This window comes from Lepidochelys olivacea, assembly GCF_965140295.1.
Source record: "Lepidochelys olivacea isolate rLepOli2 genome assembly, chromosome: 3".
In the NCBI taxonomy this organism is placed as follows: domain Eukaryota; kingdom Metazoa; phylum Chordata; order Testudines; family Cheloniidae; genus Lepidochelys; species Lepidochelys olivacea.
The window spans coordinates 101,390,285-101,404,856 of NC_140413.1; the positions used below are offsets into that span (position 1 = coordinate 101,390,285).

At 38.9% G+C, this 14,572-nt stretch overlaps 1 protein-coding gene across 2 annotated transcripts in view; it reads left to right on the forward strand.

Moving 5' to 3' along the window:
* The window catches only part of ENPP1 (ectonucleotide pyrophosphatase/phosphodiesterase 1), a 71,200-nt gene extending 56,967 nt beyond the window's left edge, over positions 1 to 14,233 (forward strand). For both annotated transcript variants that reach the window (XM_084624365.1, XM_084624366.1), the window contains exons 17-25: positions 678 to 765; positions 2,644 to 2,816; positions 3,353 to 3,404; positions 6,187 to 6,341; positions 8,045 to 8,180; positions 9,698 to 9,775; positions 10,620 to 10,752; positions 11,585 to 11,741; positions 12,712 to 14,233. In XM_084624365.1, coding sequence (XP_084480491.1) covers positions 678 to 765; positions 2,644 to 2,816; positions 3,353 to 3,404; positions 6,187 to 6,341; positions 8,045 to 8,180; positions 9,698 to 9,775; positions 10,620 to 10,752; positions 11,585 to 11,741; positions 12,712 to 12,879 — 1,140 coding nt within the window. In that variant the 3' untranslated portion in view covers positions 12,880 to 14,233. The remainder of the gene's footprint in view (positions 1 to 677; positions 766 to 2,643; positions 2,817 to 3,352; positions 3,405 to 6,186; positions 6,342 to 8,044; positions 8,181 to 9,697; positions 9,776 to 10,619; positions 10,753 to 11,584; positions 11,742 to 12,711) is intronic.
* Positions 14,234 to 14,572: the final 339 nt, after the last annotated feature.

Below are 14,572 nucleotides of genomic sequence, written 5' to 3' on the forward strand. Positions count from 1 at the left end.
AGTGACTGAATCTGAGATTGTGATCATTGTTTGCAAAGAGCTTTTAGATCTTGCCAAGGAAGGTGATATAGAAGGGAAACAGTATTATATCGCTTCTGGAAAGATGGGTGTGATCTACTGGGTGTGCAGTTTTCATCCAGAAAGGGAAAACCAATGAGTGCCTCAGACTAAAGGCTTGCAAATAAGCTGTTCAGGTGACGTATGCCAGTCATGTTGGGACAACCATTATACTAAGTTCATTTTAAGTGATTTTATTTAAGTAAGCATATGGAAGCTGAAATAATTTGCTCAAAAGGAGGGAAGAGAGCAGGGACTTTCATATATCACAAGGTTTACATTTGCTGAAGATAACTTTTAAAGCCAGCTGTGAATCAAACTCAGATTTGCTCAGACTTGTCCACCTCTCCCATCTTCTGGAAATGCTTCTTCTACCTCTTCAGATTTCTTCCATGATTAGCCCTGTGTTGTCATGTGAAAATATATATCTATCTTTTAAAAAAAAAAAAAAAAGAAATCTGCAGCTAGTTCAGTGTATATGTATATGTTTATCGTCAAAGATGTGGTGATAAACTGAAACCACTTTTATCCATTTACATTTTAATGTAATAATATGTGTACTTTTTTACTGTAATATTCCTTAAAGACAAAAGTAAATTGGAGTTTTGTTTAAACTGTAGGCTCTCTTTATTGGCTTTGGACCCGGATTCAAGTTCAAGACTCAAGTTGACCCATTTGAAAATATTGAAATCTATAATTTGATATGTGGTAAGAATAAGCAATCTTTTTTTTTTTTTTAACCTCATAAGCCTGTGAAAACCTTTTGGGCATAAAAATAAAAATCTTAATAAACACGTGTTTAAATCTCTGATGAAGCTTCTCTCTTAGAGCCTAATGCATTTCATAAATTTGAAGCCATGTTTATTCCTGAGAAAAATCACACCCCTAGAGTAAAAGATTAATATGAACTCTCTGATTGGAACAATTTGACTTTTGACATAAAAGAATTAAACTAATCTGTCCTGCCCCTGCCAAAAAGTAGCCTGTCTAGATTACTTGATTTATGTGTTTCCTGCTTTCCTTGCGTGCCTGTGTGCTCACTGACAGCACATCCTCATACAATTTATTCAGGACCCTTGTTACTTTATTTCCTGTAACGTTACCATTTATTGCAACAGCAACATCAACCTAAGATCTCTTTCTGAAAACTGAATGCCTCGTTGGCTCCTTTGCTCTCCCCTCATATTATGTTGTCTCTTCTTCCCTTTTACTTTTCTCTGTTCTTGGTTTTCTTAGCTCACCACTGTCTTCCATTGTTTGTCTATAATCCTCCACATCTCTCTCTCCACCTGCTAGTTCCCTCTGTGTGCCCGGGGGTCTCCACCTGTTTTTCCACCCTCTGAAGCACAGTTGCCAACTGTCATGCAGTAAATAAGCACCCCAACTTTCACAATAAGCCAAAAATCAAGCTAATCCCATTTCAAAATAAGGCCAAAACAGGCCAATCCCTAAGAACCGCATCACTCTGTGACTAGATCCCCTTGGCGTGCAGTCTGGGACTGGGGTGGGCCTGCTGTGCACCCCCGACTCTCTGCCCCCTTTGCCCCTCCTTGCCAGGAGTTGATTTCCCCCCCCCCCCCCCCAAAAAGCAACAAGCTACAAGCCAAAAACTAGCCAACAAGCAACTCACAAGCCAATTAAGCCAAAAACAAGCCCAATTCCTTCATTTCTCTCTCCCACCCCCCCCCCCCACCCCCACCCCCCACACACGGATTTGGTTGTCTGCTCTAAAGCCTCCCCTGGAAACTCCTCCTTCCCCTTTTTTCACTGGAATTCACCCTTGCACTAGGTCCTCCTCAAGGGAGATTCTATTACCAAAGGCCTTGATCCACAAAAACACATAAGCCTGTGAATAGGCATACTGAAGTCAGTGGGAAAGCTCTAGTGCCTAAATGTTTTAGTGGATCAGGGCCATCAGCAGGAAGCAGTGTCCCTTTTTCTCTTATTTGTACATACATTGTTGCTTCCTTCTGGGACTGTTGCTACTATCATTGATGAAGAATATAGTAGATTAGTCACCAGTTAATCTCCACAGGCAAGCTTCTCCCTTGAGCTATCACTTCTTATGGGGAGAGGCAAGAGTGGAGGTCTGTATTGGCAGCTCAGAGGAGCCAGTTCAGCTGTAGGCCCTAGTGCCTTCAACAGGTACCCATGCCAGCATCTCAACTTTCAGAAGATAACAATTGATCAGGAGTTCCCCCAAAACTGTGTGCTCAACTTTGTGCACCAATTATTAGAGTTCTAGCCACTATTTCAGATTTGGAAGCTACAAGTTCAACTCCCACAAGGTACAAGTGTGTGTTTGTTTTTTAGCATAGGGGGGTGTTGTCCCTTCCCTCTCCACTATCAGGAGGCAGGTGGATGAGAAATGGTGTCTCCCTCCTTCACTACAAGTGACAGTCACAAGTGGTAGCTGGCTGTGAAAGCAGCTACATTAATCTGCCACCTGACTTAGTTTGACTGTAAGGAATACTAAAACAGAAACAGGCAATGCTGCAGTCATGGCACCCACATGAGTATAGTCACAGCCAAACTGCCATGTATTTTTTTCAATCCCCCTTAATGTTCAGTTTGAACTGTTTGTAGATTTGCTTGGTATAACACCAGCCTACAACAATGGAACTCATGGAAGCCTAAACCACCTTTTAAAGAATCCTGTTTATGTTCCAAGACATCCAGAGGAAGAAAGTCATCCTTCTGTTTATCCACTCCTGAAAACCACCTCTTCATTGGACATTGGTTGCTCATGTGATTTGGCAGTAAGTAATTCAGATGGATAAAACTGCTGAGCCAAAATAATTTGTTTTGTAATTGTGTCTGAAACTGCATACTCCTGAGTGTGATCACGACATTCATAATTTTGCCATCTATAGGCCTGATAGAGTGCCCATTGACATCAAAGGAAAGATTTCTGTTGATTTTAATGAGCAATAGGTATAGAGGGCCTGATCTATCTTTTCGCGTAGGACCAAATGCTGCCATTGGAAGGCAAGGTTTGACAGAGAAGCATTGAACTCTTGCCGCCTTGACTTTATCATATGGGAATTTTCCTCCCGTGGACTATAGTTGTACATAAAATTGAAGACTTTATTTTCTTAATTTTAAACCTTGATCATGCACGCTGTTGATGGGCAGCCCTCCAGTTGACTTCACTGGGAGTTCCTGTGTGGAAGGCTTGTGGAACAGAGGGCTTGAATTTGTTAACAAAGCGTTTTGTATTTTATTGTTGAGAACTGTTGGCAGGGAAATGTGCTCTATATAACAAATAGTAGCATCCCTGTGTTTTGTTTTATAGGGCTTGCCCATAAGAGATTTTCAGCAACAGTTAAATCACACTACATCAGAAGGTAAGCATTTTATTTTATAGGAGCAAATGGTGTTTTTGTTTTGTTTCAAATAAAATAAAAAGGTTTTACTTTAAAAACAGTTTGACCAATACCTAGATGTATCCTGAGTCCTACTCAAGTACATGGGCTGAACAAAGAATCTCATCTTTTACTGGTATTCACCTGAACTATTCATCTTTACAAATAGATCCCTCTGTCTTGTAAACTGCCATTCTTTAAAATACTATTACTATGCAGTATATTTTTATAGAAATGTAGTCTGTGTTTGGGCCCATTACCTCATGGTTGCTCTGTTAAATACAGAACTGATATGGCATATATGCCATCTATTTCTTGATTATCTAGATATTCTTGAATTCTCCTATAGTAGCTTTTGAATTTTACAACATCGGATACATAAGAATTTAACGAGGAAAAATTAGCTAGGAAAACCCCGCAAATGTTAATGCCTTGAAGCCTGCATATATGATGAAACACAGAAGATCTTTACTTTAGACAGTCTAGAGTATTAGTCATAAGAATAAAATAGGTTATTTACATGGTTAACAGTATATCTGCATCACTGTGATTTGTAATAGAATGTATTCTGTTATGACCACACTGAAGCTATTTTTTTCCTCTTAAATGAGCCTTTGACCAATAGCCAGTGACTAAGTCATCATAACTAAAATCTAACTAATGGTCATGTGAACTGTATCTGCTGGCATTAATAATATAAAAAATGGATTCAGGTTGATTAGAATGTCAGAAAGATCAATAAGTTGGTATGGACCTTCTTCTGTGTTTGTATACAAGACAGAGGTGACATCACCACCTCTCATGAAAATAAATTCTGTACCCATGAGGAACTCCCATTAATATCTATAAGGTTATGTCCCCATTGAAGGCAGGATTAGACATTTTTTGTCCACTCATGAATAACCTGATGCTTTTGGCAGGTATGTGTAGACTGATGTGGTGTAGGCAGTGGGATAAGAGTTTTTCATTAGTCTACTCAACAATAACAGCAGATACTTTAAAAACATACCCCAGAACCTCTTAAAATTCTTGCTTTCTGTACTTTGTAGCACTCAGTGCAGATGATCAATAAAATGGGATCCACTTAGTAATTTTTTAGGCCTGATCCTGGGAATTTTGCTTGAGTTCCCAATTCAGCAAGATACTGAGTGGGTAGTCCCATTGAAGTTAGTTGGACTACTGACTTGCTTAAACTTAAGCACATACTTAAGTACCTTGCTGAATCAGGGCCTAAGTAAAGACTGTAGGATCAGGCCCAGAATTCCAATTAACTCACTTTTGTAAAGATGTAAGTCTAAGGGCCTGGTCCTGCACCCACTGATGTTAATGTCATTGTCTTCAGTGGAAGCAGGACCGTTCTGCACATTTAACAGTTTAGATAACAATACTCCAGTAATTCAGATCTTGATATTAAAATTTATAGTGACTACACTTACCAAATACAGTAGAACCTCAGAGTTACGAACACCAGAATTACAAACTGACAGGTCAACCTCTCATTTGGAATCAGAAGTACACAGAGCAGAGACCAAAAAGAAGGCAAATACAGTATAGTACTATGTTAAATGTAAACTACTAAAAACAAAAAGGAAAGTTTAAAAAAATAATTAACAAGGTAAGGAAACCTTTTCTGTGCTTGTTTCATTTAAATTAAGATTGTTAAAAGCAGCATTTTTCTTCTGCATACTAAAGGTTCAAGGCTGTATTAAGTCAATGTTCAGTTGTAAACTTTTAAAAGAACAACCATAATGTTTTGTTCTGAGTTACGAACATTTCAGAGTTGCAAATAACCTCCAATCCCGAGGTGTTCATAACTCTGGGATTCTACGGCACAAGTGAAAGGAGTCACTACAGATTTAAAAAGAAAAACCAGTGACTATCCTGTAATACTTTTGGGGGGGAAAGTAAATAGATAAATCCCTTCTGGATTCTAAAGAAAAGAATAGTTCATAGCCACACAGGGAAAGGAGCCACACACAATTACAGAGGTGCAAAAACATTTAAATGTTCCGCCCTGAATTATTCTGCATTGTATGGAGAAATTAGGCACACTTTTTATTAGAGTGACTGTAATTACACTGTCGTGTAGTTTCATTCCAATAGTGTAATTATATTGTAATGGCATTTTTTTTCTCCTGCTTTCTCAGGTCAGTTGGTAGAAAAAGGGTGTAAGGCACAGTCTCTGGCTATGACAGTAATTCATTGTGGAACTAAGTGCACACCCTCATGAAGGACTAACCAACATTTCACTAAGTCATTGATTAATTAAAGGACTTCAAAGAAATACATTGAAATCAAAGTCAATTATATGACTTACTATTTAGTTGCATTGCTTCAGTAAAACTGAAGTCTGCCCCAAACCTATCAACTAGTCATGGTCTCTCCCTAAGCACTAAGAGTGGTGGGTTCCAGAAGAAACACTTGAACTGAAACACCCACCCAGATTTTTGGGAAATTTAGAACCATCTCTAATTTTAAATGATTACTCTGTACTGGCAAAATGCATTACTTCCTCTTTGAGTTTAATTCTACTATATATTTAAATATCTGATACTAGTTATTTACCAATCTGTTGCATGATCATGGAGGTGCTCTGCAGGCTAGTACCTTTCTCTTACTCTTGTCTTAATCATAATTTTCTGTGTCGTAGTTGGAAATTGTGGCAAATTCTTGCCATCACAAGAAATATGAGGGTGCACTGCAGAAAATCTCAACAAATATGCAAAGTGTATAGAACTTGTAATAAACCCTGTTTCTGCTTTAGTAAAGAAGATTGAGAAATACAGTTTGCCTTATGGGAGGCCCAGGGTTCTACAGAAGAGAAGCACATATTACCTCCTTTACCATCACCAGTATGTGAATGGATACAGCCAGGATCTCAATATGACTTTGTGGAGTGCCTACACTGTTAGCAAATACGTAAGTATTTGCTGGCTTCTGTAATGCTTTGTTCTTCCTACTGTTACCCTTTTTGGTCAGAGGTTGTTTTTTTTGTTTGTTTTTTGTTTTTTGTAAACTGGAATTTCAGGGCTGGAAGCAGCTCTGCTTTTGAATATTTGTTGCCCCAAAATTCACATAATAGCTGCCCATAGCATCTGTCCCATGAAAACACCCACAGGAGAGGGAATGTAGGGAGGAAAACATACAATGGATGGATTGTGGCTCCTCTTCCTTCCCTGAAGTGAGCTCCAGTTCTGCCTCCAGAAACCAGCAGATCCCCAGGAGCTGTGGCAATCTCCAGTAGGCAAAAGCCATTGGTGGAGAGGCCCTGTGAATCCACTCTGGCTTTGAGTCTCTGGATAGGCACACTCCTTTGCAGTCTGGGTCCATAGCCTCCATGGTAGTGGCTGCATCTGGAACCCCCACGTTAAGAATGGTTTCATAGTACGAGGGGGCCCTTTTCTAAAGGGCATCCTATGTAGTTTCTTGTGTGGCTAGTGTATGATGAGAAACCAGGCAGGTCTTTGACCTGTGCCTTCCCTTTCTCAAGGCAGGAAGCCCATCTATGTAGTCTGAGGAAGGGAGAAATGGAGGTGAAGTGAAGGCTGACAACCAGTGTTCACTATTCATACATGAACATGCTTTCCATGCAGAACAGGGGAGGTCTACTTGGGAATCTTGTGGTTGCAACTAGCCCAGGCTTTTCAGAATTGTCCATTTTTGTTTCTGAGAATATTTAAAAATCAAAAATACCCACCTTCTTTCCTGTATGCCACCTGGTAAATGGATAGATGCATATTCATAGACTAAAAGGCTAGAAGGGGCCATTAGATCACCTAGTCTGACCTCCACTATAAAACAGGCCATTAAATTTCACCCCGTTACCTCTGTATTGAGCCCAATAACCTATGTTTGACTTGAGATACTGACAGTAACTGATGACAAGAACCAAATCCAATTCTTAAATATTGGAAGAGGCTAACAATAACGTGTTGCCAAATACACTGATCCCCGATGTCACCTTCTAAATACTCATCACTGAAATTATAATAAATATTCACATGATTCCAGGGCAAGTATCTTTAAAGTAAAATAGAGTGAAACACACATGATGGTATAGAAAATAAATATTCCTATGACATAAAGTATTCTTAGAGTGGCCTTAGATTAAAAACACTTTAGAATCAGCAGAGAATGTTATTCAGTCTGATTACTTGGCGAAATTGCAGGATTTTCAATAAATGTGTTTTTTGTTTGGTTGTTTTTTAAATAACGCATCATACAAAACTATACTTAAGAATAAGCTACAGGCAAACAAATACTTCACAAAAAATAAAATCCAGGACTGCTAAATCACTTCACCACCACAACACCTCCAGAAGGCTCTCAGGCACCTCTAACGTGCACATCTAGGTTTTCTTTTTGATAAAGGAATTTCTTCCCATAGCACATGGAATGCCTAAGTTCGGTTGTTTTATTTATAAGATACTCATGAAGCAATTTTTGCCTCATCAAAATAAGCATGCAAGAACATTTAATCCTTCTGAAACTTAGTCTCCTCACACAACTAAGAGCAATTGCAGATAATTTTGTAGGGTTTTGTAAACCCAAGTATTGAAGTGAACCATAATGGTGACTCAGCTGTTTGTACAGCAAATTATTATTCTGTTTGTGTTCAATAGGATAACTGGACTGCCTCTGTGGAAAACGTGTCCAGCTGTTTACATGTGGACATTCGTATCCCTTCTAGTTCTAGCAAGACTTGTTCATTTTACAAAAGTCACCATCAACTGAACTACGGATTCCTTTTCCCTCCAAGTAAATTCACTGTCTTCTTCACACAACTTGTCTGAGTTCTGTCATCCCTTTCTTTTGTTCATGCAATAGTGGAAGGGGGCACCCTTTGTAATAAAACGATCCAGGGAATTAACTGAAGGCATCAGGTTGCTACTCCTAAACCATTTGCAGTGTAGTCCATTTCAATCTGCAATTTATGCTAACATGCAAGACGTAGGAATCTCCAAACTTTACTTTGGTGGTTGGCAGGATGCCCAAGATGTTCTTACTCCCTCTGTCACCAAAGACAATTCAGGGTGTCTTGAATAAAGCAAAGGAGGAAAATCACTTGCAAAAATTTTACAGCTAGACCAATACTGGGTGAATGGAAATTTTGCCATTGACTTTAGTGAGGCCTGGATTTCACCAGCTGTGAAAAGTGTAACTGGCTAGGCCTGCCCTCTTAGTTACAGTGTATTGGTTCACTAGATGGAAAAACCTTGCGTCAGAACATTCTTCATCCCTTTAAACAACAGCATGGAATTATTTCCACCATCCCTCTGGAGGTTTGCGAGGTTATTATTTCCACCATCCCTCTGGAGGTTTCTAACATGGCACCTCACACAGGAAGGGGGGAAAGAGTTTATGAACTCTGAATCAAGTCTTGTGAACTGGGAAAATACAAGTAGCTCAAATTTCAACCTTTCTTCCTAAGTGGTTGTTACTATTTCAAAAAACCCATATGTTTTGTGGACAAGAATGTTCATGTCAAATACTGGGGTATAACGTTCAGTGGGAAACTTCCTTCAATCAACTAGGATGGAACTCATTTTATAGCTGAAATACAGTATTATCCCACATCAGGTCTTCAGTAAAATAATTAATTGTTTGCACTTAAATATCTTGGGCCTGATTCTCTAACACTTTGTGTAGCTATTTATACCTGTGCAAAGTGAATGTGAAACACTGCTATTTTGCTCCAGTAGCATTTTACCCCTACTTTGCACAGATGTAAATGGCTACACAAGGTGCTGGGCAGTGGAGAATCAGTTATTATTGGTATTATTTGGTATTATTTCTTTTTGATTATTTGAGCATTCACACTAAGTTTTGGGTGCTAGGGCAGAATCTTCTAGGGTTAGATAGCGCTGGGCCCTTCTGCTTTTTTTCATCTATTCTGCAGGCAGAATGAGTTGGTAGCAGTCCCTAAAACTCATGCAGTGATCCAGAGGTGACCAGTGAAATCTAAAAGTGTGCACAGATTTTAATATTTTCAGGAATGTGTCCACTTTATATTTGACAACTGCACTTACTGGAGCTGCTGCCTAGATTGCTTCATTCTCTATGCACCTGATCTAACACCCATTTAAAAGAATGAACAGACCTCCCCATTGACTTCAGTGAGAGCAGAATCAGGCCCCAAGTGCATTTACTCTTTTGAAACAGGTCAGACACACTGTAACGTTTTTAAGTTGATCTATTTAACCTCCATGTAGCTGGCATCTCATGGCTTTCCAAGTGACCCTACAATGTAATGAATCATCATTCATTTCTTTTAGATCTAAGAAAAGACACAAAGAGTTCCTATGAAGCACTATTTAACAGCAACATTGTGCCAATGTATCATGAGTTTAAAGGTAATTATGTGCATCTGTTTACATGCAAAAACATTGCTGATTTGCTTGTTTCCAAATCATTGCAAAAGTTCCCTGGCTCAGCTGCCTCTGTAAATTAAGTCCCAGCCAAGATAATTGGTAACAATTGGGCCAGACTGAACTCCTTGCTTACATAGACAAGGAGTTACTCATTGGAATAGTTTCACGAAAGTCAGTGGAATTGCTCATGTGAATAACTGCTCACCACAACGATTTTGGGGTTCCCAGTCTCTGGTCCTATGTAAACAAAGGCCCAGAACTCATTTCTTAATTTGACATTTTACAATGTTTTATTGCTTATTTTTCCTCCTGTCTGAATTTCACCTGCGTATATTTTGGGCCGAGTTTCTTTAATGGACGCAGGTGCAGTTAAATAATCAACACCAGTTCCCAGTTTAGGAGTGCTTTCTAGGCTCAAAGATGGTCTTGTACCTGAGTTTCTTATCTGATATCTGGTCTGCTGTAGTAATAAGGGCAACAATCTCACATCTAGCAGAGAAGGGATGTGCAAGCTAGACATGCATGAGTGCACGTAGGACACAGGGATTGAGTTGGTATCTGAGAAACTAGATACAGAACTACTCCCCCTGCTAAGCCGGTCTGCATCAGCCTAATACAGTTATATTTCACATGGGGAACATAAGGTGGCTCACTCTTAACTGGGACATCAGTCTCTCAGAGGCATGAGGAGAACCTTGGAGACTAACAATAAACATCTTTCTTCTATCTTCATCATAGCTGTCTGTATACTGATAAATACACGGTGCAATTATTTTCAAAAATTCTCCCCCGACATAACATTTTCCACTAACATATTGTATTCCAGTGTTATGGAACTATTTCTATGATGTCCTGCTGCCAAAATACACTCTGGCAAGAAATGGTGTCAATGTAGTCAGTGGCCCTGTGTTCGATTATGACTCCAATGGGCTGTACGATACTCCAGAAAAAGTGAAGAGGTGGGAATTTTCTCCTTTCTAATGCTGATTTTTTTCTTTCCTTTTTTTTTAATCATTTCATAATAACTATGACACTAGTTGCCAAAAAAAATTATCTCCCAAGAGGGGCTCCTGGCAGGATACATCAGCTAATGTGTAGCCAGTCACGTAGCTTTAAAGTGATGTGTTTGGAGCCCAACAAAAGAGAAGGTAAAAAGAAAAAAACACCCCAGAAGTATGGAATCACAAACCCTGTACATTAGGTCCACCTGGGAACTGTGGCAGCTGTAAGAATGGGGTTATACCTAAAACTCCACGAGGCTGCTTCCAGTACTGGAGGAAACAGGAGCAATGGAAGGAGCCCATTGTCCTTGGTAGTCTGATTCCTTCCTGATTCAGAGTAACGGGCTAAGTTCTATTGATAGACTTCTCTGTAAAGATTTGCTATTTTCTTATAGTTGGCAAGATTGGTTCAAACAACAGATGAGCTGGGCGTTCCTTTAAATGAGCCAGAGCTCTGAACTCTGCCAGTAATCTACTTTAGATTCTCACCTATTTTTATGATGAATCATGGTTTTCCCTTTTTGAGACCATCACTAGACCTACTCTTCAGACCATCAAGCCAGCCAAACTCTGCTTGTGTGACAGCAATCTAGAATGCTCCTCAAAGCTCAAAGTATTCTAATGGCATATTCTAGTGCTAAGCTTCTGAAGGTTTCTCTTGGGCCAAGGAGGTTAATAAAACCGTTTGCTAAAGTACACCAGGTGTCATTGTGCCATGTGTCCTTTGCGCTACTTTAATTTGATAATTTTAGAGGAAGTAGATCTAAAATGCCACCTCTTTGCATTTCAGATTAACCCGTGACCCAGAAGTTCTGGTTCCAACTCACTACTTCATTGTGCTGACAAGTTGTAAAAATATTTCCCAGACCCCCTTGCAGTGTGAAGGGGCTTTAGATGCCTTATCTTTCATTGTACCTCACAGGCCAGACAACAGTGAAAGCTGTGCAGTAAGTAACCTTTGTTCAGCTCCATGTATATATCTGAAGCCAGGCTTGGCTCGCACTGCAGACAGAGCAGTGGGAAATTAGTTAATGGCTATAAAGTCTTTTGAAGTATTTTATCATGGTGTCCTAGAGTGAGATTAAACAATTTAATTTACATAGAAGTGTGGTATATCCATTTATGTGTGGAAGTAGCTATGTTGTGTGCTTTGCTCTTTTGAACTGTAAAGAGTGGTTGGGTTAGAGCTGTGGGTTTGAAACACAATAAAGTGAGAGAATCATCATGACACTTAAACAGAGACCGCTATAGTATCAACACCAAATCACAATAGTTGACACACAAATCCATTGCTGTTGACCTGATTACCTCCCCTGCCACTGGATTCCACATTTTTATAACTCAATAGGTTAAAATCAGTTGCATTTTGAGTTTACAGGATCACTTTGCTAAATTAATATTGCCTTTTATATAAGACAGCCAATTTTAACTTTTATTTTTAATATTTGATAACGGGCTCTTCAGTCTGGCTGAGAAAGGTATAACATGATCCAATGGCTGAAAGTTGAAGCTAGACAAATACAGACTGGAAATAAGGCATACATTTTTAACTGGTGGATTCTCTATGATTGACAACTTTTAAATCAAGATTGGATGTTCTTCTAAAAGAGCTGCTCTAGGAATTATTTTGGGGAAGTCCTATGGCCTTAGTTATTCAGGAGGTCAGACCAGATCACAATGGTCCCTTCTGGCCTTGGAATCTATGAAATTGTGAAAACAAGATCAGGTGCTATGTTTAGTTATATTTGTAAATGCTTAATATCCACTGATCTCTTCAACTTCTTGGTTATGTTTTGTGAAAATTTGTTGCCTTAACTTCTACAAAACAGCTTTCCACTAGCATATTGTATGTGTAAACCTTGAAACAGAATTCTTCAGAATATCCCTAATTTTTCTCTCGTTTCTCTACCCCAACAGAGACACAAACATGACTTTTTGTGGGTTGAAGAGCGAATGAGGTTTCATACAGCCCGGGTCAGAGATGTAGAACTTCTCACTGGACTCAGCTTCTACCAAGACAGAAAACAGCCAGTGTCTGATATTTTACAGTTAAAAACATATTTACCAACTTTTCCCATGGAGTGAAATTTGTCTATTTCACAAATAATTTTGTAAATACACTATTTTATCTACAGGAAAAAAGTCTTTAAATGAGCTGGAACACTTACTGAGAGCATTTGACCATACTGAGAATTGGAAAGAATCTGTGCCACATTCGTATCTCAGGGATATTTGATGGACTAAGTATAACACAGGAAGACAGCTTCTGTTGGTCTTACTCCCACTTGAATGCGGTAGAATTGTCTGTTATTAAAGCTGATCTGCTGGCATTTGAACTTTATATACAGAAACACTGAGGAGAAAATGAATGGAACCTTCTAAATCTTTTTAATTACATTGGAGTGGAAGAAGTTTATAAGGGAGGGATAACTATCAATATTTTGATCAAAAATAGAGATAATTGGCAAGTATGTAAACGTCCTGGAAAGCCATTAAAATCCTGATTAATGTAACGTACACAATGGTTCCTTTTAATTCTGGCTTCTTGGGGGGTGGGGGCAGTGAAATAGTGAGTGAATTAGACATTCACATCTAGTGAATTAGATTTTGAGCATTGTGCTATTAAAATATCATGCAATATGCCGCATAAAGCTATATTGCATGGGTAATGGCATCCACCCCCAAATGGGTCATCAGTAGGGGAAGAGCGTAAGACTTTCAGCACCATGGCACAGGCCTCTAGCTAAAACAATATCTTTTATAACTGGTTGCAGTAGTCGGTTATTATCCTGTAGTGGACCAGGAACTAAAGAGAAATGTGCATGTTACACACGTGTTCTGTGACTATGCAGGGATGTGGTGCTTCAGAGTATATGTATAATAAGAAATTAAATAATATCTTAGGACAATTTTGGAGAATTATCTCACTCCAGATGAGCTTAGATTTGATTAATACATTTTGCTTTCTTAAAGGTTCAAGGTGGTTTTTCGATTTGGTGGAATGAATTTGTCCTTTTGAAGAACTGACATTTTTTGGGGGGGAAATACCATTGCTCAGAAGACCATTGCTTTCATTTTCATTAATAATGAAAGATGATCTTCCCCCACACTAACATGCAAGGCTGATTTTTTTTTTCCTGAACCCCTTTTCAGCATGGCATAGCTATGTTTAGCTTAGAAATGTAGGGGGGCTTGAGCCAAAGCCCATTGAAGTCAATGAAAGCTTTTCCAGTGACTTCAGTAGAACTGGATCAGGCCCCTAAACTGTTTCTCCTTTCACTGTGTGTATTTTCTTGATCTCTTCTGTCACAAGCATAACATTCTCTTAAAGTAGTTTCACTGTGTGAAGTGCAAGTGTGTTGCAGCAACATTGCATCATGACCATGATAGTATTATTTAGCGTAACATCAACTTCGACAAATAAAAAGCATAGGCTGTTGCAGTTTGTTTCCTTTTTTTATGCCAGATACCTTGGGCACTCAAATAGAAACTCCAATATATGGATCTACTCCTTGACAGGGTCAGATTACAGCAGAGTCTGAGTCCATTTAAAAAAGTGGTATCTAGTCTTTATGGGGCATAGCCACACTAGGATAAAATATACCTTATATCCTAGTATAGACAATTTTATGACCAAGAATTTCTCCATAAACATATAACTAGAGTATAAACAAGCCTGTTTCTCTTCAGCTTCTATCTGTAGTTTATCAACTTCTATCCTCTCCTCTTTACTAGAACATAGAAAATCCCTATTAATAGATCTTCCCCTAAGGGCTGT